Genomic DNA, 23547 nt, shown 5'->3' with positions numbered 1-23547 from the left:
GTTTAACCCCGATACCACACGGTTTGTTGGTAGGTGTCTTCGGCATACTAGAAGGTGTTTACAGGGTAATATGAAGATCCTCTTTTGGTTTCGATATTGGGAAGACCTTGTCTAAGTCTGACCTGATTGGTATGCAGCTAGTCAGAAAAGGGCAGGGTTCAAGCCAATGTTAGGGTTCAAAGTTACTTTAACTCTGTTTGTCTGTGTGTCTCTCTGTGCGTGTTTGTCTCTCTCTGAAAGTGTGTGTCTCTCTGCGAGTGTGTGTCTCTCTCTGCGAGTTTGTGTATCCATCTGCGAGTGTGTGCATCTCTTCGCGAGTGTGTGCATGCGTGTGTGCATCTGTTTCACCCTTTTCCAGGATTTCACCATCCCGTCTGAGTCACACATAGCCTAATCTTCTACTCAGCATCCCACTCAAGTCATTGAAATCCTTACTGATCACCTCCGGGCAGTCACACATGGTTTTGCTGTTTTGTTTTTGTTTATTGTAGATCCAGTTGTCACGGTTACTCAGTTTGCCACGGGTCACTCTGGGGGAGATTTGGTTTCGTCAAGATATTGCATTACTCCTCAACAAGCTCTTGAATAACCTAATTTGCCCAGTCTTTGTTGTTTTCCATATAAGATTAACTGCCTACCTACCTTCCTGTGTCTGTCTGACTGTCTACCTAAATGTCTTTCTGTCTGTCTAGCTACCCACCTACCTACCTGTCCACCTTCCTATTGGGGTGGCAGTGGCTCCGGAGGTAGAGCGGGTCAACTTGTAACCTGAAGGTTGCTAGTTCGATCCCTGGCTCCTCCTAGCCGAGCCTCGAGGTGCCTCGGGGAAAGACACCTCACCCTGACTGCTTCCGACGAGCTGGCTGTCGCCCTGCATGGTTGACTCCGCCGTTGATGTGTGAATGGTTGAATGTTGTATAGTGCTTTGGGTGGCCACTGGTTAGAAAAGTGTTATGATAAATGCAGTCCATTTACCTGCATTCCCTCTGCCCGTGTACTCATTGCGCATCAACCGAATCTTCTTTAAGGCTAGGCAGGCACATTGCGAATGCCATCAGGCTCAGTCATGTGTTGGAGAGAGTGGCTACGGGGGGGGGGGGGGGGCTGAGACTGCTAACTCTTGCTGATTTCTCCAAATTACATTCCCTTGCTTTAAGAGCTCCAAACAGTATTCAGATTTCCATTGGGAAACGCTTTACTCAAAGTGGAAGAGGAAGGCCATTCATTAACCCCAACAAATATTCATTTTGCATGGCTTTAAGCCTCACAAACTCTTTCTTTGAAAGCATCAGAGAGGGGCTGGTCCGTACCTCTCGGTGGTCCAGCGCGGCGTACTCGGCGTCGATGCCCTCGGCCTCGGGGGCCTGGGAGAAGACCATCTGGGACTCCAGGCTCAGGGCCAGCTCTGTGTGGCGGTGCTGCTCCGCACAGTCGCACGGGGTCTCCCGCCTCTCGTTCTCCGCAAACAGGTCAGCCTCCCGCTGCACCAGGTACTGCCCAGGGCAAGGGGGTGGGAGGAAGGAGGAATGACAGGGTAAAAGATATATAATTATATTCATTTAGAAAAATCTATCTATAGAATAATAATAAATAACGAATAAATAATTAAAATAATATATATGTATTGGTTTTTTTTTACTTATTTTTTATAAATATAATATTTCAAAGGTTGATGCTAAATGCTCTGGTTTATCTCCGGTTCACAGTTGTCAAACTTGACATCACATGAAGAACTTTTAGACGCCCACCACTTCCGTTGGCATTCATGAAACCCGATATCGCCATCAATCTGGAATTATGGTTTCAGACAAATTCAGTCTATCGCCAATAAAATAACCGTGGCGTACATTCAAACACATTTATGACGCCGTTTGCAGCGTCCCGGTCTCCCAGCGACCCATAAAAACGCATCGACTCCGTTGGATCTCAAACAAAGGTGCTCCACCGGGAGAGCTTGGCTTCACCGTCACCCTGGGGGAGAGTTACACATTGTTCTGCCTTGACATTAAACAAACCGGGACACACCTGACCGGAGGCCAAGTCCCATTCAAAACAGCCTCGGCGAGCAAACACAAGCAGCCTCTTTTTTGTCCTTCTCCGGAGAACTTCCTGGCCCGCTGCCCCCCCCCCCCCCGGCCGCACAGGCTTACCTCCATGCAGGCCTTCATGACTGAGGCCTCACCCTCACACAGGCCTTACCTCCACACAGGAGGCTTCAACTCCACACACACAGGCCTTACTACCTCCTGACAGGCCTTACCTCCAGCTCCACACAGGCCTCACCTCCGGACACACCGGGCAGACTCGAACCAATGGTCCGTACGGTTGATTCTTTACCTACCAACCTCTTTAAGAATGTTTTTGACTGCCTAGCAATAGACATATTGCAGATAGTTAACAACTCTCTCCAGTCAGGAAACTTCCCAAAAGCCCTGAAAACTGCAGTTATTAAACCCCTTTTAAAAAAGCGGAGCCTAGATACCTCTATTATTAACAACTACAGACCAATATCAAATCTGCCCTTCATAAGTAAAATCATTGAGAAAGTTGTCCTCCAGCAACTTAATCACTTCCTGGCATCAACTGGTTGTTATGACACCTTCCAATCAGGATTTCGACCCCTGCACAGCACTGAGACCGCCCTCATTAAAGTTGTAAACGACATCCGTCTTAACACAGACTCTGGCAAAACCTCAATACTAATGCTACTAGACCTCAGTGCTGCATTCGACACTGTAGACCATACAATACTTTTGGACAGGTTAGAAAACTGGGTGGGGCTTTCAGGCACAGTCTTAAATTGGTTCAGATCCTACCTACAAAATAGGAACTACTTTGTTTCCATCGGCGACTTTGTATCAGAATCAACCAACGTGATGTGTGGAGTCCCACAAGGCTCGATCTTAGGACCCTCTTTATTCAACATCTACATGCTCCCACTAGGGCAAATCATGCATAATAACAATATTGACCATCATTGCTATGCTGATGACACGCAAATCTATGTATCGCTATCACCAAATGACTATCGGCCCATAGATCTGCTGTGCCAGTGCATTGAGCAAGTGAAAGACTGGATGTGCCGAAATTTCCTTCAGCTAAATGAGGATAAAACAGAGATAATTGTATTTGGTGCTAAAACGGAAAGGCTTAAAGTAACCCAACACCTTCACTCTCTGTCCCTGAAAACCTCAATCAAAGCCAGAAACCTAGGGGTTATCATGGATTCTGATTTACATTTCGAAAGTCACATCAAATCAGTTACAAAATCTGCATATTATCACCATAAAAATGTAGCAAGACTTAGAGGGCTCATGTCCACCGAAGACTTACAAAAACTTGTACATGCCTTTATCACTAGTAAGCTTGATTACTGCAATGGTCTCCTTACAGGTCTCCCAAAACAAACTCTAAGGAAGCTTCAGCTTGTTCAGAATGCTGCTGCTAGAGTTTTAACAAAGACCAAAAAATTTGAACATATTACACCAATTCTCAAATCGTTACATTGGCTTCCTGTAGGTCAGAGAATTGATTTTAAATTCATGTTGCTAACCTATAAATCCCTACATGGTTTAGGCCCAAAATATTTAACTGATATGCTTCCACTACATAAGCCTTCTAGAACACTAAGATCTTCTGAGACCAATCTGTTAATTATCCCCAGAGTAAACACGAAACATGGGAAAGCAGGATTTAGTTACTATGCAACAAATAGCTGGAATAAACTCTGAGGATTTAAGACTTGCCCCAACTCTGAGCACCTTCAAAACAAGATTGAAGACTTTTATGTTTGCTTTAGCTTTCTGCTAAATCTTAAATACTTTACCTTTATTTTACTAAAATGCCTTTTTAACTTTCCCTTTATTTTCTATTTTTACCAGAAAAATACATGACATTTGCTGAGTAATGAAGTTGTGTCATTAAGAGCTTGACGAAGTGAAAACCTGTATTAGTGATTAAGCGCTTAATCACTGAATATACGCCATATGAAACTCTTTTGAATTTGTTTGTTGTTTGTTGTTTGCCTTTGGTTCTGGGCTAGAGTCCTAGAATAATCACTGAATATTTGTTTGTTGTTTGTTGTTTGCCTTTGTTTCTGGGCTAGAGTCCTAGAATATTGTAATAGATTGTCCTTAAGGTCGGGTTGTGGTCCCGACTTGGGTTCCACAGAGTCCGTTGATCTGATCTTAAATAACTTTCAATTTAATTTTCTCACTTTCTTAAATACATTGCACTTTCAATTTTACTTACAAAAAGCCTTTTTAACTTTCTATTTTACTAATTTCTTTGCATATGTTTTCTTTTACTTATCTATTATTTTATTTTATTGTATAACAATGTTTATATGTGAAGCACTTTGAGTCTGCCTTGTGTATGAAAAGTGCTATATAAATAAAGTTGCCTTGCCTTGCCAATGACCAACTGCCTTTATCCAACAGCTCCCTTGCCTCTCGTCTTACCCGTTCGGCAGAGAGGCTGCATTGGGGTAGTCCGGACCCTCCGACACACCGCGCTGATTCGCTGGTTGTGTGCGAGCAGGCACGCAACCAATCAGAGGCCTGGAGCCTCAGACACCAACGCTGATTGCATGATGAAATCGGACCAGACGCCGTCCACACCGTTCCAGCTTCCCACGAAAAAAAGCTTTGTTCCCGCAAAAACGTTCCAGACGGCCAACGGTTGGGCCAGCGTGTTTAACCCCCCCCCCCCCCCACACGGGCCTCACCTCCACGCAGGTCTTCAGGCCCGAGGCGGCGGCGTAGTGCAGGCAGGTGTTCTTGCGGTTGTCCGTGGCGTTGATGTCGGCGCTCTCGTACTCGCCCTGGTCCAGCTTGGCGCCGGTCCACGCCAGGATGACCTGCAGGCAGTCGGCGCGCCGGCGCTCGTCCTCGTACGGCCGCGTGATGCGGGGATGCAGGGGCCCCTCGCCGCCCAGGATGTGGGGCCCCATGCACAGCAGGTGCAGGGCCGTCTCGTTGTGGACGTTGCGCTTGTTGGGGTTGCCGTCCTTGCTGAAGATGAAGGACCTGTGGAGGGGGGGGGGGGGGGGGGGGGGGTGAGGTGGAGGGTAGGGGGCGGGTCAATGGGGAGAGTACAGGCCTGGCTTTGCTTATGGTTTTTGAGTGAACACTACCTAAGGCAGGGATGGGCAACTGGCGGCTCGCGGGCCGCAGACGGCCTGTATCCGCACTCAGTCAGGCCCGCACATAATTTTTATTTAATAAAAAATAAATCGAGTTACAGAAAACTTGGTTAAGAAGAAGAAGAGCAGAGTATCGGTTCATAGAAATCAAAGGCAAACCCATGTGTCTAGTTTGCTTAGAAGCGATATCAGTCATGAAAGATTTCCACTAAGTAGCCACTACAACTACTACAACTGCTCTGAAGTGAATATCATTCTTGTTGGGTTTGAGTTCATTGAGTTGTTGAACTTAATGTTGGGCCACTGTGTTTCAGTTTTGTGACATCATCGAACGATGATGTATGTGAGCCCTTTGCAAAATACTAACGAATCATGTGGCTGTTTGAGCATGGAAAACATGAAAAAATGAATGCATGTTGTTTCAATCAACATACCATAAATAGGTTATGAATCTGGAAGATTAGGTAGTGGCCATCCCCAAAATGCACCAGAATACAGGAAATCATATCCAACAAATTCAAAAATGTGTAGCTTCTCTCAGTTTACGTCTAGTTGAAGTGCAGTCACATGGCCCTCTGATGGTGATGATGAAGAATTGTGGCCCTTTTTATCATAAAAGTTGCCCATCCCCGCCCTAATGTCTCAAGGTCCTTTTGGATCACATGCCTCAGATGCAAGTAAACGATGTGATAAGTGGAAAAAAACAAGGAATTGTTTGTCTGTTTGGACAGCTATGGAGGTGCGTAATCAATATATATAACAGCTAGGCTATGCATTTAGTTTACACCTATGGACGCAGTAGGAGGGATGTGTGTTGAGAAACATGATCAGGTGGTTACCTCCGTTATGTCGTACAACATGGACAGTTACCATGGTGACTGACAAAGATACCCGATTGTGATAGGTTAAACTTATTAATTCGCAGGCTAAAGCCCTAAACAAAATAATGGAACTTGAAATGAATAAAAAATAAAGCAGCTTTTTCGATCCATGATTTGTCATTTGTCATAATTTTATTGACGTGGGAAAGAAATGGCAACAAAGCAATCTTGTTTAACATAAAGGACCTTCAGAGTGGAATTGACAGTCGGCACTATTGGCTTTACAGGCCGTTTAGTCCTCATGATAGAGGCATGCCTGGCAACTGTTCAGCATAAAACTGTATAGACGACAGCAACGCCATATTCCCAATGTTGTATCAAGTACTCAAGTCATCAGGTACCGCTCTTCCATCCTTTTGTTTACTCAAATGTTGAACTTAAGAGTCCTGATTGTATTGGTGGATTCTAATATACCGGTCGGCTCGAGGGCCTATTGACAAGCTGCCTGACCCGTGAGGGCCCGCAGCTTATTGGAAACCCAGAACACCAACTTCCAGTAGGCCATCGATCAACCTCCTCGGTGGTCTAGTCGGTTTCCATGCCACTCTACCTCCCAAAGTGAATTCTGCCTTAACCAACATTTAGTGCAGGAATTGGAACGATCGCAAGCAGACCACCAGAGGAAGGAGTGGGGTAAACAAGAGTACAACCGAGGAGGGGGTGTGTGTGTGTGTGTGTGTGTGTGTGTGTGTGTGTGTGTGTGTGTGTGTGTGTGTGTGTGTGTGTGTGTGTGTGTGTGTGTGTGTGTGTGTGTGTGTGTGTGTGTGTGTGTGTGTGTGTGTGTGTGTGTAGGAACTGGAAGCTCTTGGAACACCTTCCTGTTCCGTCCCAGCGCCGTGCATTCCTCAGCGATGCTAGCAGATGGCAACGTGCCGGAGCGCCAGATGGAACGTACACGGACGTATGCGAGTGTATATCGTGAAGGGATTTTGTTGTATTTATTTTACTAGGCCCTTGTGTTACTGTAAGGAGACAGAGGGCTAGTCAAATGGTAAAGCTATTCGATGAATGACGGATGAACATAACAAGCTAAATCAATATGGGAATAAAAAACACTTGGGGAAAATGGGATGATGCAAATGATCAATGAGGGGCCAAATTAATCAATGAGGGGCCGAGATAAGCAATGAGGGGCCAAAATAAATCAAACTTAACGATGACCACAGACTTTTGAATGAATTTCATAATAATTTAAATGGACACGTGCAAACTGTACCCCCTCACCTGAGCAGGCGCGTCATGGCGTGGCGTGCTGCGTAGTGCAGCGCCGTGTTGTGCTGGTAGGGTTCTCCGTAGCTGGTGTTGGGGTCCATCGCCTCCTTGAACTGGGGGTTGCCCTCGTACAGCTGGCAGGACAGCAGCTCGTCGCCGTTGACCAGCGCCTTGCGGAACTTGGTGGCCGTGTTCCCCATCGTCCCCCCGCCACGGGAAAAAAATTAAAAAAGGTCCCCCGGACTCTAAAAAATAAAAGCGTCAACGGGTCGACTTCAAGGTCCCCGTGGGCGAGGGATCGACATAGTGTGTGTGTTCCTGAGGAAAAGAGGGGAGAGAGAGTGAGAGGATTTGTACACTTTAAGTGGCAGTTTGGTAGAATCAAAAAGAAAAAAAATAGAAGAAGTCCAGCAGTTATCCTTCAGGTAAACATTAAAAAAGGGCTAGCTTATCTGGGAGGCTCGCCGAAAAGATCCTGACCTTCAAGGTCAAACCACCTGGGTAATCATCGACACCCTTCCACAAACAAATCCTCGAACCCCGTGACAGCTTAAAAATGTCCTCTTAAAAACAAGGAAATGCCTCTTTGGTTAAAAGTAAAAACAACGTCTTTGTCTCGTCATTCCCTCGACACTAATGAGTCCCAGTGTCAGCGCAACAACCTTCTCCTTGTGTTTTTTCTGCCGTTCGTCAAGTGACTCAATGTTGTAACGAACAGAAGCCACGCAGCGAGAGGGACAATGCTTCCTCCGGCGCACCCGGGAGCTTTCCGTAGCTCCCTGCCAGAGCCGCCCGCTCCGACGAGGGCCCATTGCTCGCTGGTACGAGAGGCATTACCGGAATTACACAGAAACGACATGCAGAGAGTCAACACATGGCCTACAGTAGGACCATATGTCAAGACTGTATGAGCCACAGAGGGCTCAGACTGAGCTTTTTTTCTGTGATCTACAGTACACTACAGGCTATTAAGCATGCAAGTGTTGTTTTTGAAAGAAGAACTTCATCCCCATTGTTGAATCAATGTCAGTATGTGTGTACATTCATTAACTGAAAGTTACACCAAGGATGGATCAGGTTACAAAGTACAATGAACCTGAATAAATTAATTCCAGAAACCAGTCCTGTAAATGTCTGGACTTGTTTACACAGTACAACAGAAAGTGAATCTCTGCATGGTCGATTGTGGCCAAAGTTAGTTTCAGAACTCCTCCTCAAACTGATATGAAAACGATACAAGTACCAAGCTACAATTTAGGAGGTAACGTATGTTTCATAATAAAGTGCATCACTTGCATATTTCAAAGTAGGTTACTTAGTAAACAAACAACACACTACAAACGAAACAAGCCAAAGTCTGGCGGTGGCGCACACTGACGAAGGGGGGAGAGGGAACCATCAGTATATGAACCCACAAACAATTTGGGTGTGAACCCATAACGGTGCGACTCATGATCCGCTGGGATAAAGTAGTATAAAGTCCTGTCGTCCAGAGTGTTGTCCTGATCTCAGATCCCAACGTGTTGAGTCAGACCAGCATGCTAGCGCTCCGGGCTAGCCTTAACTAGCCCCTGGGAGACCTGTCAAACAACGAACCGAACGCGGATCGCTTTAAAACAGGCAGTTTTGATGCTGCCAACAAGTTCATGGTTGAGTGTTATTTTTTTTAAGCACATTTCGAAAAACAAACACCACGACATCTGCGTCGGCTAGCGCCCGATGCGTGTGATGATCAAGATCAGTGGCGAAGCTACAAAGGCTAGGCGACTTAGCAGATTGAACTATCAAAAGTTTACTTACGAGGGTTGTGTGTCCGGCTAGCGTTATTTGGGTTGTTTTTGGCCGTTGGTTACCACAACAATGTGTGTTTCCTTTCTTGTTACGGGAGGCAATGCTTTCCCATAAATTACGTGCTGGGCGCTGTGATGATGATGCCCCTTCCTGTCAACTCTGTAGGCTGGGGGAGGGTCATGAGTTGTGGCGTTATCCGAGTCTACCACCGCCCAACGTCTAGTTCGCTGCTTCCTATGAGATGTGTACGCCGGTAAACAGTCCCCGCAGCAAGAACAATACCACTTTGAAAGATTAAAGACAACAACGATGACAAGAAGAATAAAAAAATATTTTTTTGATGAGTGATTTGGCAAAGAAATATCCGAAACATGTAAAGGAAACGGATATAACTCTGCCTAAAGTCCCTCCTCTAAACCCATCAAAGTGAAAGTCCCGCCCTCTCTCGCCAATAACGTTCAATTGGAGCATCTCGTTCCAGACATTCCTTCGTGAGATGAGAATGCCTGGGAAACGGGTTAAGCGTCTCTGTGATTTGGACTAAACTAAATCGCATAAAATGTCCAAAAATACTACAAATAACTTAACCTTAATAAAAAATGGAATAACATGTAGGCTGTTTCTCATTTCAAACGATTCAAGTAAACAATTCGAGTAAAGTGTTCCTTGCTTGAAAACTTAAAACCTGTGTGTGTGTGTGTGTGTGTGTGTGTGTGTGTGTGTGTGTGTGTGTGTGTGTGTGTGTGTGTGTGTGTGTGTGTGTGTGCGCGCGTGTGAGAGTGCGTGCGTGCGTGCGTGCGTGCGTGCGTGCTCTCATTTCATAAATCCAATGACAGCCAGAATGACTGGTCCATTGAGTAAAATAGTCAGCATTGAGTTAAATGTGGGATAAATCACGCAACGTGAGCTCGTTTCTAAATTGTGACCTGGCAACATTTGACCACAAGATGGCGACAGAGCCCGTATAAACCACATCAGCAACCAGAATCGCAGTTATACGTTGAGATTGGATATTCTCTTCCTGATGAAAAAGGCACTTGCTGGATAGGAGATTTTCCTCCCGAGGGCACTGCTCGGTCTTGTTATGGCAATTTCTTGATCAGGTACTGCTTCTAGGTCAGGGGACACAATAGAGGTAAATAATACAGCTTCCCGGCCTCATGCTCTGTGTCCTCTAGAGGTTCTCCATGGCAGAAGTCTAAAGAACAGAGGTTCTCCGTGTTCTCCATCTGGTCAGAAGACTCAAGAACAGAGGTTCTCCTCAAACTGATCATCAGACCAGAGAACAGAGGTTATCCATGTCCTCTATCTGGTCAGCAGACTAAAAAGCAGAGGTTCTCATCCAACTGGTCACCAGACTAAATAACAGAGGTAGGTAGCCTACTCTTCCAACTGGTCAGCAGACTAAAGAACCGAGGTTCTCTTCCAACTGGTCAGAAGACGTAAAAACAGGTCGCTACGTTCTCGTTTCTGCTTCTTTACAACTGACTGTCACAGTTTAAGTTTTTCGGTAGGGAGCGCTGTTCGGTCGGTTATTTTCGGAAGCTCCAAGTTAATGCACCTGTGTTTATTGACTCAATTGTGTCACAGTGTGTGTATTTAAGTACTCAGGTTTGCTTTGTTGGCTACAGAGTCTACACACCATGTACCGGTTTGCCTGATGTCTGAAGCCTGGATATCATCTCGTTATTCAAAGCTTTGGTTTTTGAGTGTCTTTGCGCCTGAGCTCACATTCCTCTTTTTGGTTTTAGTCAAGTGTGATGATTACTGAGCCAGCCTCCCTCTTTTGTTCAAGACAGGGTTTATGGGTGACCTACGGAGAATAAGAAATGGGGAAACGACATGGATTTTCCATTACAGTCTGAGTCTGAATGTGTCAAAGCTGAAACAACGATTATTTGTCGTCAGGTGGATGGTTGTGATAAGTCCCCTCTCCGTTTCACCGATACTGTCGCTCAGACACACACACACACACACACACACACACACACACACACACACACACACACACACACACACACACACACACACACACACACACACACACACACACACACACACACACACACACACAGTTGCAACATAATTGCAAGGTTTGAGAAAACAACTAAATTGGTTAAGCGCATAACAGTGAATAAATCATTTAAATCAGTTTAATACTGCTTGCTGAACATGTAGAGGGGTGAATTTCTCTTTAACAATGTTTAGTACGCCTTCAATGTTGAACAAATTAGCATCTTTGGGGTGGTTGCATTGGTTTATTGCGCATGAAGTTTGCAGTCAGACGCTGATCAGATTTATAATCTGCTTTGGTTCGTGAAGTAAAGTTCTCCATACGAACACCAGCGGGTGCTAGAGGTCTGCATCGACAAATAAATAATAATGTTCGAATTAGTTGAAATTAGAACGTGCCAAAGACTAGATGCATCGTTTTCTCACTTCGTCCCGAGACTCGTCCTTGTTCTCAGAGAGTGTTGTGACACTATTTGGAGGTGAGGATATAGTGCAGGCCTACGTGATATTTAAATTTAATCCATTTAGGGTAAAGGCTTACAAGGATCGCAACTACATTGGGTTCCTAAATGTCTTGCAACATATGTCCATGATGCAGGGAAATTAAAGAAATGAGCCCATATTACAAAAATACAACAGTTTAACAACAACTCAGAACATACTCGACTTTTGTATGCAAAACCTATTGAGGAGCAGTCGAGTTATGCTGGTTCATGAAGTCATGAAGATGCTTTTATCCAATGCAAATCATAATAAGAACTCAAAAATGCTTCATTGTGGATAACAGTGTAATTATTATCTCACAGGCAAATGTTTACAACATCAAAATGAAGTTGAAACTGAAGATAATAATAATGACAAGAAGACAATGGTTCATGTATTATCTCTAAATGTTTATCACAATAACCCACCCACAGGGGAATCAACCAATGAATCCATTGAAAGGCGAGACCTCCACTCTAGCCTTTATCCTATAGGTGGATCATGGATACGCCGGTCAACCAATGGAGCACCAGGGTTGGAGACAATCTGGGATGTCGTCGCCAACCTCGATGGAGGTTAAGGGTCGATTCCTTCGGCCTGGATGACCGTAAGGCCCCGTTCACACGAAGCCGATTTCATGGCGAAACCGCAAAGGTATTGTACGGTTCGGCCTTCCGTACACACGAAGCCGGCGAATCCGCTGACCGAAACCGCAAACTTCTGAAACCACCCTCGGGGGTGGTTTCAAATCTACCCGGTTTCGTTTTGGATTCGTGTGTACGCCTAAAACCGACTGAAACCGCAAACCATGACGTCATCGCCCCACCCCTCGACCTCCTAGCCAATGGCTCTTAAGCCCGCGGAGTCTCAGAAATCACATGCGAGCCTGCGCATAAGGGCAGCCTTTATGCGCATGCTCGCCTCTTCTTCTTATTTCATTTCTTCTGGATTTCTGTACCAGAAGCAGCGCCCCTTATGGGCCTGGAATGTGTACTACAGCGTTTCTACAGATCTACCCGGTTTTGCTTGGCTTAGTCTTTACGGAGATACTTCGAAACCGGATAGATCGAAACCGTAACGGTTTCGCCCGTTTCGGCTTCGTGTGAACGGGGCCTGAGTGGTTTGGGTCCCCCCTCTGCCCTTTTAGCTGGTCTTATCCAGCCCTATTGTTTCATAATAATGTTCGTCGTGGAAGGCTATTTATGAAGCATCGTCCACCACAGATGGGCCGACTCTGGTTCTGCTTATAACACATTGGCACTTTATTAACAAATCTCTGAACATTTAAATGCAGCTATTTACAAACATCACAGGATGCCAAATGTAATACAAAGAAGCTTCAAGATAAATACCGTATCACAAATATTTTACTGTACATAAGAGGAAAAAATATATAGCACAGCAGCAGAGGAAATAAGCAATTTGTCTTTCAATGTTTAAATATGCAAATACAGACCAAAAATATATAGTGATAGAGTCATTTTGATCTTTACATGTAAAGTATTGTTGTCTGTAGTTCTCTGAGATACCTTGCGACACCACACATCGTAACTCTGTTTTCTTTCAAATCACATTCTAATTATCCTTCCATATCATCACAAAAAATCGTACAATTCATGAAAATTCAAAAAAATCATAAAAATTAATGAAAAAATCATGATTTTTTTTTTTTAAAACAACTTCTTTTTTTTGTGCGGACCATCAGGGGCTTGTGTAAAAGGAATAGTACGCCGGCAGGGCTCTTGGGGGCCCGTCCTTGCTGTAGGGCCCACTGTGGACGGTCGTGGCGGGGCCCAAGTCCTCACACTTGACCTCTGTGGGCGAGTGTCCCTCGGCGCTCGACCCCTCCAGGGACAGACGCCGGCGCTTGCAGCCCGCCGCGTACGACCCCCCGTCGGGCTTGTCCGGGGCCAGCCCCGGGGTGGGCGTGTCTGTCCATGCTGAGATCAGCCCCCCGCTGCCCCCGCTCCCGCTCCCGCTCTCGTCGGCGCCCTCCCTGGCCAGGGGCTTGTCCTTCCCCTCCAGGTCCTCCGGGAAGCCCGCGGCGGCCGTGGGGCTGGGCCTGGGAGACCAGGGCAGGCCGGGGGTCGGCCCTTTCCTCTGGTGGTAGGGCGCCCGGCCGGCGCCCCAGCCCCCGGCCCCCACGCTGCTGAAGGGGGAGTCCGGGTAGTAGCCCAGGGCGTGGGCCGAGGTCTGCATGGAGAGGGACTTGAGGCCGTAGGGTAGCAGGGGCCCCGGGTACTCACCCTCGTAGGGGGTCAGCTCCAGCTTGTTGGGGGCCGCCCCTCCGTTGGGGGCCCCCTGCTGCATGGAGGCCACGAACCAGCGCTGGGAGGCGGGGTCGTCGGGCGGGGAGGCCGACAGGAAGCCGTTGGTCTGGGGGACGGCGCGCTCGCCGCCGCCGTGGCAACCGCCGCCGCCGGCGGCGCCGTAGAAACGGTTGGGGGGCAGGTTGTTGACGAACTGGTCCTGGAAGAAGGGCTGCATGGCGTAGCGGGCCCCCGGAACGATCTGGTGCGAGCACGGGGAGTCGCTGGGGGAGGGAGTCAGGCGATCGCCGTCGGGGGCCGTGTACATCCTGTGAGGAGGGGGGAGGACGACATGGATGTTGTGGTTCATTTGGGTTGTGTTTGTGTTTCTGTTGGGTTGTGGTGCTGATGTAGCCTGGCTCCACCTGCCCACGTACTTCCGCTCAATTTTAATTTCAATTTTAATTTTAATTCATCAGCAGGGAGTGGCTGAGAACAACGACGTTGAGGTCGTGCGCTGGTTTGAGTTCTAGTCAAACGTTGACGCTTGGTAATGGCAGATCCAGAGTGGCACCGGGCAGATCCAATAGTTTTAAACTCCAACCGACACCTGCCTTAAAGTGAGTTAACGTTTGTCAATGAGAGAGAGGCCAGACTCTGCAAATGAAATGAAGTACGAGAGTCCGGTAGGACCAGGCTAGTGCTGATATGGGAAGGCTAAAAACATGCTCTGATTTCCACTCAGGAACCAGGTTATTTTAGGGGATTTGTTGATCATTTTTGTAGTTTTCTTCATATAGATATAATTGGGTGTGGCTATTTCACCAAACTTCCTGGATGCGCAGGAAGTCCAAATGGTTGTTCTCTGGTTTGGCCAATTGGTCTTCTATGGATTAAGCCTAGGAGTAGATCAGCTATATATATATATATATATATATATATATATATATATATATATATATATATATATATATATATATATATATATATATATATATATATATATATATATACATATATTTACATAGTTTATTGGTTGGGGGTCGTGTTGGGTAGTGTGGAACAGTGTTTCATTATTCTTTCAAATATATGATATCTAATGTAAAATATGTAATTCATTGCAAATAAATCATGGTACTCACGAATCGTAGTTATCCCTGAATCCTTTGGCAAAGGGGTTGTGGTCGATTTTTAGCTGCGTAATCTAAAAAGAAAAAACACATAAACAATAGACGGTTTTTTAGATTTCCCCAACGCTACTGAAATATTAGAAAAATAATTGCCGTTAAAATGAATAATGGGTAGGCCTGTAGACCGGTATATAAGTTAGATACTAAATGAAATCTTTAACTGATAGCGGCCTGACGAGGCCTGTATCAAGTCGTCTATGATGCAGATGATGGATAATGGCCGCCTTGTTATAATAAAGTTTAGGTCCATTCCCGCAGTGCTTACGTCTGTGTTTTGGTAGGCAGTGACGGCTATGAACTGGTTCTCCGGGAAGGTGAAGGTCTGGGTCTTCTGGCTGCTGTTGGGGTCCTCCGCTCCGTCCTCAGACACCTCCACGATGTGTAGCCGGGGCTGGTACTTGTGCAGAGACTGCAGCACGATCATCTGCACGGAGTCACATGGTTCACAGAGGGAGTCGAGTGAAAATGAATAAATAATAGGTCATAATAAAAGATCCAGAGTGACAAATAAATAAATCCGGGAGTCTATATTTATTTATTTATTTATTATGATTTTTAAAAACGTTTATTTATTTATTAATAGCACCGGTATAGACGATGGCATATAGGGCCTATCGTATTTGAATATTAACAGGTTTCGATGAAGATAAGCGGCATCATAAGCCTAGCCTTGATCATTTCAAAGAACAATGCTGTTCCTCAGTTTATGTTAAGGAACAAAGCGCGTGCACGCTAATTAATGCCCACACTAACCACTTGAATCACTAATTGAATATTCTAAAAGCCCCCAACTGAGGCCTGGACAAACAAACGCGACCATTACCACAGCTCTAACGGATGGCATTTAATGCATTTAATGCGTTTAACTAAACAACATCGACTGCGAACCAAAGAACGAACACGCAGTCAAAGGGCCAAAATATGTTGAGCATATTGTGACCCTTTTGATATGGGACTGCATCCTCCCGAATACATTTTGATATATTGTTAACTTCACAAGATATTGTGAGTATATTGTGAAGTAGGCCCACTTCTACTCTTCTACTGGTTATTATATTTTTGTTATTATTGCTATTATCATGATTACTAGGCCTACTAGAATAATAATGTTATTATTATTATATTACTATTATTATTGTTGTATTTTGGTATCGTTACATTACCTGTGAGGTGCTGGTATTGATTCCTTTGTTGTTGGTGACCTTAAGTTTCCCAAACGAGATCTCCTGCCTCATCCAGTGGGCCCCTGTGTTCGGAGACTCCGGGTGGATGTACACCTTATTACCTTTCAAATGAACCACACGGTTTATTAATTAATTTAGTAATCTGTACGTGTACACTATGAATTAATTAAACATAAGAATTAATAATAACACATTCATTAATCAAATCAATGAAGACATTGAAAATAAAAGAGAGTCCGAATAACGAGGTTGAAATATGACCCAGGCCTTTGAGAAGCCTATTCGGGTGACATATAGGCCCTACCCTGCATGTTGTTGTCCGCCTTCCCGCAGGTGACCCACTTCCCGCCCTGGAAGCGCCAGTGGTTGGGGTCCGCCAGCACGACCTCCACGAACACGTTGTAGTGCCTTGTCAGGTTCAGACCCGCCATGTTGAAGCTCAGGAACGGGAACATCCTTCTGCAGAGACGCGCAGGAACAAACAATCAATGTGGGAAATCAAATCCGTTATATATGTTATACTATTATTATTGTCAAGCAATTAGGGTGGGAAAATAAGTCACGAAATCCCACTAACAAATGTCATAAACCCCTAAGGTCGCACCTGCCCTGCTTCGTGATGATCATCTCGGTCTGGTGCCGGTGGAACTTGAGCCACAGGGGCCGGTTGCAGAGGTAGACCTGGGCCCGGGCCCCATGCCCCCCGGGGTGGAGCGGCATCGGGCTGAGGCGCGCTCCCGGTCCGCCATACGGGGGATAGATACAGTTGGGACTCTGTCCGAACTGGTACGAAGGGCTGAACTGGGAGCGCGCCCCCGGGGAGCACACGGCCGGGGGGAACCCCGCAGGGGACTGCAGGACGGAGCCGAAGTGGAGCGATGAGGAGTACCTGGAAGCCCCGGAGCCCGGGGGATAGGGGGGCACCGGGCCCGCCTGGCCGGTGTAGGGGAGGAAGGAGCAGGGGTTCGCGGCCTCCTCTGCGCATAGTTTAGCCGTTGTGGAGGACGGGGGTGTTAGGAAATATCTGTCTGTGTGGAGTCCGTGCTCCGCGTACCGAGCGGTGGAGGGGTCGTCGGAGGCGGGGGATTTGTCCCTGTCCTCCGCCACGTCTTTGGGGGGGTGGAAGCTGCTGCTCTCGGCCTCGCTGCCGAGCATCCTGCCTGCAGCACCCGGCCTCACTGGCGGGCAAGAGGGTCTGGATCCCGGGGGGCAAAGGCTTCACTTGAGAGCCTCTGAGGAAATATTAAAAAAAATCACATTGTGTTTTAAGGGCGCCTCTAGGAAGCAATAGGTCACATAGTTTATTCGTAAATATATTTTTTTTAACAGAAATTGCCATAATGTATTTTTCAGCTCCATTTTCTGATATATTTTGGATGGGCGGCTGTCCCTTCAGACTTTGTAACATCCAGTGTCCTTGTTGCATTGCAAGATATTGCAAAGATAAATATTTAGCCCAAAAAAATTCACAACAGGCAATTGTAACGAATAGGCCTAATAGAAATATAGACTTATAGGCCTTAGGCCTATCATTAATTTCCTGCTTTGTGGACAGAACCTTTACATTTTTAACTTCTTGAATCGTTTATAGTGGATTTATCTGAAATAAAATAATAATAAAAGTTAATAAATTAATTAAAATAAGTCGGAAAAAACTTACTTTTTTTTATAGGCATTCATTTTCGTTCTAATGGCTACATTAAATAATTATTTAAGGTTTACGGAAATATAAGAAGACTGGCTAATTAAGCCTACCTAATGCAATTATAAGGATTAATAATAATCCATAATAATAGGCCTATAGCCTATAATAATCAAGTTCTGCCTGAATATGGACATAAAGGTGCATGTTTACTGGACAGATAAAGCCTACCTTTTTACTTATATATATTACTGTATTACTTATTATAGCTTAATATTACAATTTTTTATACATTACCATAGCTTACGTCCTATTTTAGCCATTAAGGTCTATTTAGCCATTTTGAAAGATTGAATCCGGCCTACATGAATCCATTCTATAGATGTATGCAGAGTGAATGAATTAAGCGTGTGATTCCGCGTCCCTCAGGGATGACAAATGCAAAGATCAAGATCTGACGATTAATTTTCCGTGTGAAGAAGCCTGAGATGTGATGAGATGTTCCTCATGGGAGACAGACGGGAGAAACCAAACACATGGAGCGTCTTCCACACGGGAGGCAACCCGAACGACACAAACACACACCGCCAAATAATGATCTCCCCCAAATCCATCCACGTATAATTATGATAAAATATGAAAAAATGGAAATGTCTAATTTCAGCCCAGGCATCCTCGCCTAATTTCACTGTTTCAATTAACAACAATTAAAGAATATCAAAATGTGCAAACTCACCCAACAATCCTCCTCCTCTGCGTCTGTAATTATTAATATTATTCTAATACATATAAACCCGTGTCGTCTTCATTGAAAATGCGCCCCAGAATCAAACGGAAGGCGGTGGAGTCTCCTCATGTTGCCGCGGGTAGATCAATGAGAGAACCGCGGAGCGCGAGCGGCGAGCTGCAGTGAGGAGCGTCTCGAGACTCGAGTTCACAAGTGTTCTCCCGCGGCGATGACGCAGAGATAGCAGCCTATTATCAAACTTCATCCTTCTCCCCGGGGACGAGCGTGGGCGCGTGCTCGTGTGTTGCGCTCACAGGTAGTAGTCGAGTACAGTGGTATTATCAGACGTATAGGAAAATATTATGAATATGGATCTGTGTATGCAACTGCATCGAGTATCATGCAATAAGAAATTGAAATGAGGTAATTTTACTAAATGAATAGAATTTTACATTACTTAAAGTGTTTCTTCAAATACTTCAGTGGATGTCAGAAAGATTATTGATTATTGACGTTTAGTAATTTCTCTGAACCACATCAGATAAAAACAACACAAACAGTACTTCGAACCTCACAACATCCCCATGTGGGCCTACTCAGTGGAATGATGAAAAACACAAAAAGATAGCACAAAGGAAAGGTACACTTTGTTTTTAATTGAATTCCTAATTCAAGGGGTGTGTAATACATGTGGTCCTAGACGTTTGTGTTTGGTTTCTGCTACAAACAGCTCAAACACAACCCAGAGCGGCAGAATGAGAAATTTCCCTTAACATCTAAATTTCTCCCCAGATATATGACTACTTACTACACTGCACAATATATATTGCAGGGGGGCTTGCTGTGCAACAAAAGCTATAAGGTAGTTTGCATACCATTTTGATCAATCATATTTCTTATGCTTGTGGGATTCGTCTGAATAATCAACAAAATCCCACCAAAACCAAAGAAGAAACCAAGATGTCCGCCCATCTGTTTCAGGGTCCCGGGCCATGCATTCAGCCCCAGACGACCCCCATCTTAGTTCAAACACCAGCATATTGGTATCAAACTGCCCCCCATTAGCATGCTAATGTTGCGTGCTTCATTGGCGTGTACTAGCTTAAATACCCACTGAACTGTCCTGGTCACTTCCGCCGCCCGAGTGTTTTTAAAGCCAGACGGTGACAGACAGCTGCTGCTTATTGGCAGCAGGTTTACATGTAAAAGAGAAAGTCTAGAGTGGGAAGAGTTGTGTAGTAGGTTGACACCGTTCAGATAAACACTGTGTGCCTCAGACGACTGGGCCCTGGAAGGGAAAACAAACAGTGGATGTTATTGGAAGCTTTGTGTTTGGCAAAAGCCGCAGTAGTAAAGGATGTTGTCAGTTTGACGAGGAATCCACAGCTTGTCATGCTTGTCAAGTAAACTTAAAAAACTTTTGAGTTTGGAAAACCATGCACAGGTCTTCCCTTGTTTTTATGGGCCCTAATCATGTGTCCTGATTTATACTCAAGTTTACCCTCAAGGACCTTGATAATTAAGATATAATACTGATTTCAAAGTGTGTTTGCGTGTGTGTGTGTGTGTGTGTGTGTGTGTGTGTGTGTGTGTGTGTGTGTGTGTGTGTTTGTGTGTCTGTGTGCGTGTGTGTGAGTGTGAATGTGTTTGGTCCTATAACAGGTATAAACAAGGCAACAAACATCACAGAAATTACAACAATAACATTTGGAGGAGAGGTTTTTGTTCAGGTCATTGTGTAGATAATAGACTGTATCTAAAACCCTCAGACTCTCTTGTTCTTTGGGTTGGACCTCTTGATAAAACAACCAACAAGAGAACACTTAACACAGTAACGTTGTGGGGCTGTAACAGAGCCTCCTACCTGAGGTGATTCTGGATCTGGAGGATTACCCTGCCAACATCTCCTCTCTTTGTGCACTTTGGGCACTAAAGGGGGCATGGCCAGTCAGGGGGACCAGGGGGTTTGGATCCAGTCTCGACTGATGGGGCAAGTATGGGGGTCCGATTTCAACCCTCTTCAACCCTTTTTGGATACATTTTAATTCTGACCTCAATGTTGAAAACCCGCCATTTTGTTCCTGGATTGATTACTCACAGTGCCACATCGTGGTGGAGCAGTTTGTCTTATCTTGTCAGCAATGACGCACAATTTTATTTATTTAATTTTTGGTTCATGAAAGATGGCACACACAATTCTTCGAGTCACAATAACCACAGTATTCAGTAGCTGTGCTCCAAAACGGCTTGGTGTCCTTCAGCAGAACATCTTGGCTGTTACTTTCCCCCGACAGAAGTCCCTCTGTCACCGCGAATGGCACGGCAAATGATTTGTCACTATTCTCAATTAGGCTCATGCTGTGATATGGCAAAAAAACGGTCAAAAAGACTAGAATAGGGCGTGTTGACATTTTCATCTTTATCCAACACAAGAAAACCTAACAAGCAGCTTCCCTGCTCTTTATCATCACTTATTAATGCTCCTGTTATCACGAGTAATTATTATAAATATCCACGTTTTATGGGGGGCAGACAGTCTGTGTGTGTGTGTGTGTGTGTGTGTCTATGTGTCTTTGTGTGTGTGTGTGTGTGTGTGTGTGTGTGTGTGTGTGTGTGTGTGTGTGTGTGTGTGTCTGTGTGTGTGTGTGTGTGTGTGTGTGTGTGTGTGTGTGTGTGTGTGTGTGTGTGTGTGTGTGTGTGTGTGTGTGTGTGTGCGTGTGTGTCTGTGTCTGTGTCTGTGTCTGTGTGAGCTTCCCTCTCTTCTCTTTATATCATGCTCAATGAACAGCTTCCTCTAGCTGTGCCTGCTTTTTGACACGTCTAAAGGGCTGCTCCTGACATCCTGCCATCCCGCCCTGCGACCCGCCCGCGGAGCCCATGTCAGGGAGGAGGAGAGGGGCCGGTGACCTGGCCACCCCCACCCAGTTCCCCACCCTGGGTGGAGCAGAAGGTCGGTTGGCCACGCAGCCGTGCCAGTGAACCCCCCCCCCCCCCCCCCCCAACACACACACACACCCGTGTGGAGCGCAGGCCTGCTGTACCTCGCCATGGCCACGGTGGATATATAGGGATGATACAGCAGCCATCTTGGTTCTAAATGGTAGGTGGGGGAGAGGATTCAGTTCCCCCCGTCCAGCTACCGTTTAGAACCAAGATGGTGGCTGTAAGGTGGATAGCATGGTCGGTAGCCATGGTGTAGTTAAGTGCGCAGATATCGTACTGTATTAGCTTCTCTTGTCCGTGGGATAACCAAATAAATAAAAACAATTGATGTATGTTTATCAAAATTGCATAAATACATTGGAAAACCAAAAGCTAGCTTCATGTTTATGGATTAATAATCATCTTAAGTTGCCTCACTGTTGAACACAAAAAAAAGATGCATGAAAAAACTGTATGAATGCAATTTGATGAAAAATATGCATTTTTGAAGGAATGGAGAGAAGCAGCGATGCCAATTTCGACCCAATTCTTGGCACTCAACCGACAACGCACCAACAACAGGGAAACGTCCCTGTTGGACCATTATCAGTATTATTGTTCCAGTGAACTAGTCGTGGTGGCGGCCCTTGTCTTCTGGGGGTTTCCGAGGGACAGAAGTTGGGGAGGGGGCGGGTAGGGTAGGGTAGCGGCCTCCTCCAGCTCCGGGGGCACCCATTGGTCGGGTCCTCTGTCCTGTAAAGTGCAGCAGCAGGAGCGGGCCGTCACATTTGGTGCCCAGCATGGGGTCGCTTGGTGAGCTGCTGTCGTGTCCCAGCTATCCCACGGAGATCCACCGCCGCCTCGCTGCCAAGAGTTGGTGTTTTCCTCATTTGCATTCGCTAATGAGATATCCTGAAAGACACTTATCTTCCTGGGATGTCTCCCCTTCCGCTCAGATCAGTGGAGATGAGATGGCCGGAGAGTTGGGAGAGTTGGGAGATAAGGGGAGATATCAGGCAGGTATCAGGGAGATATCAGGGAGAGAGGTGTGTAAGGAGAGAGAGGTCTGGACCTCACAAAGCACTGCATTTAAGCAAACATATTTATTAACCAGACGGCTCATTCTGATGTTTGTTTAATGAGTTAGTTTGGTTAATCAGGTTATGTAGCCCTTGCCTTTATCACGTGTCAAAGCCCTTTGCAGGAAAACATTCAAAATGAATTTGAAGATACCGCCCACACTATGAGAGCATTAGGTGCCAGGGCAGCACATACAACATTTGTTTCTCATTCCCCCCCGAAATCTCCTCTTTTTGAAATATCTTTTGCTCTACTATGTGCTGTACTGTCTGCCCTGACACCCTAATGTTTCATGCGATCCATGCAGATAAAGTACAACCTTATCTTGTCCTTAAAAGTCACAACACAACAGCAAAGGGTTTTGTCCTCTTAAGGCAGCCTCAAGTTTGCTGGCAGCAAGCAAGCCATCATTGTAAAACAAAACCCACAGCAAACACTGCAACCTAATTATCTGTGTAGCTCTACAGGCTAGACTAATGGGAGTGAACCCCACATAACTGACACCAGAGTCGAGGTGGGGGTGAAAGCCTAGGTGGTTAGGACCACCCCCTCATTATCACCCAATCAACACCCAATCTGAAACGTCATGGGTTCCTGACTGCCAGAGACAGCAGTCCCACTTCACCATGAAAACAGTTTTAATTGTAGATTGTTCTTTATTTATTTGTTTTATTGATTGATTGTATTTTCCGGGTACACAGAATTGACTTAAACCCCCCTTTCAAAGACTTGCCCAGTTTGTGTCACCACCTATTTTACATTCAAAGCAGCCACAGGGAATTCTGATGCATGCGTGCCACTAAGAGGAGGTTACTGGTTGTCTATCTTGCTCAAGGATGCCAGGTAGCAGACATGAGAGGGATCGAACCCACGTCGTTTTGGCTGGGAGGGGAACAGGCACACAACCCACTTACCAAGGAGAACATATTAATGCTTAACCAAGCCTAACAAGATCCTGTTTCTGATTTTAATCTTTTCTCGGTTAAACGAGAAAAGATTAACGAGAAAAGTTTCTTTGCCCTCGGATTTA

At 45.6% G+C, this 23547-nt stretch overlaps 2 protein-coding genes across 4 annotated transcripts in view; both read right to left on the bottom strand.

The window, feature by feature from the left end:
• ankib1b (ankyrin repeat and IBR domain containing 1b) overlaps positions 1–9198 on the bottom strand; it is a 44668-nt gene extending 35470 nt beyond the window's left edge. For 2 of the 3 annotated variants that reach the window (XM_030370073.1, XM_030370075.1), the window contains exons 1-4: positions 9037–9197; positions 7249–7554; positions 4727–5027; positions 1311–1493 (exon numbers count right to left, since the gene is read on the bottom strand). In XM_030370073.1, coding sequence (XP_030225933.1) covers positions 1311–1493; positions 4727–5027; positions 7249–7436 — 672 coding nt within the window. In that variant the 5' untranslated portion in view covers positions 7437–7554; positions 9037–9197. Of the gene's footprint in view, positions 1–1310; positions 1494–4726; positions 5028–7248; positions 7555–9036 lie in introns of all 3 variants that reach the window. The other variant, XM_030370074.1, reaches the window with a different exon arrangement.
• A 3588-nt stretch (positions 9199–12786) lies between these two features.
• Positions 12787–18733, bottom strand: eomesb (eomesodermin homolog b). Its single transcript, XM_030370076.1, has 7 exons — positions 18525–18733; positions 16751–17378; positions 16451–16605; positions 16126–16247; positions 15228–15386; positions 14915–14976; positions 12787–14101 (listed from the first exon to the last, which is right to left on the bottom strand). The coding sequence occupies exons 2-7, from the start codon at positions 17299–17301 to the stop codon at positions 13225–13227; spliced, it is 1926 nt and encodes a 641-aa protein (XP_030225936.1). The 5' UTR covers positions 17302–17378; positions 18525–18733; the 3' UTR covers positions 12787–13224.
• Between the last annotated feature and the right edge of the window lie 4814 nt (positions 18734–23547).

This window comes from Gadus morhua, chromosome 11 (genome assembly GCF_902167405.1).
Source record: "Gadus morhua chromosome 11, gadMor3.0, whole genome shotgun sequence".
Lineage (NCBI taxonomy): Eukaryota > Metazoa > Chordata > Actinopteri > Gadiformes > Gadidae > Gadus > Gadus morhua.
This window is presented reverse-complemented; position numbering and strand designations above follow the sequence as displayed.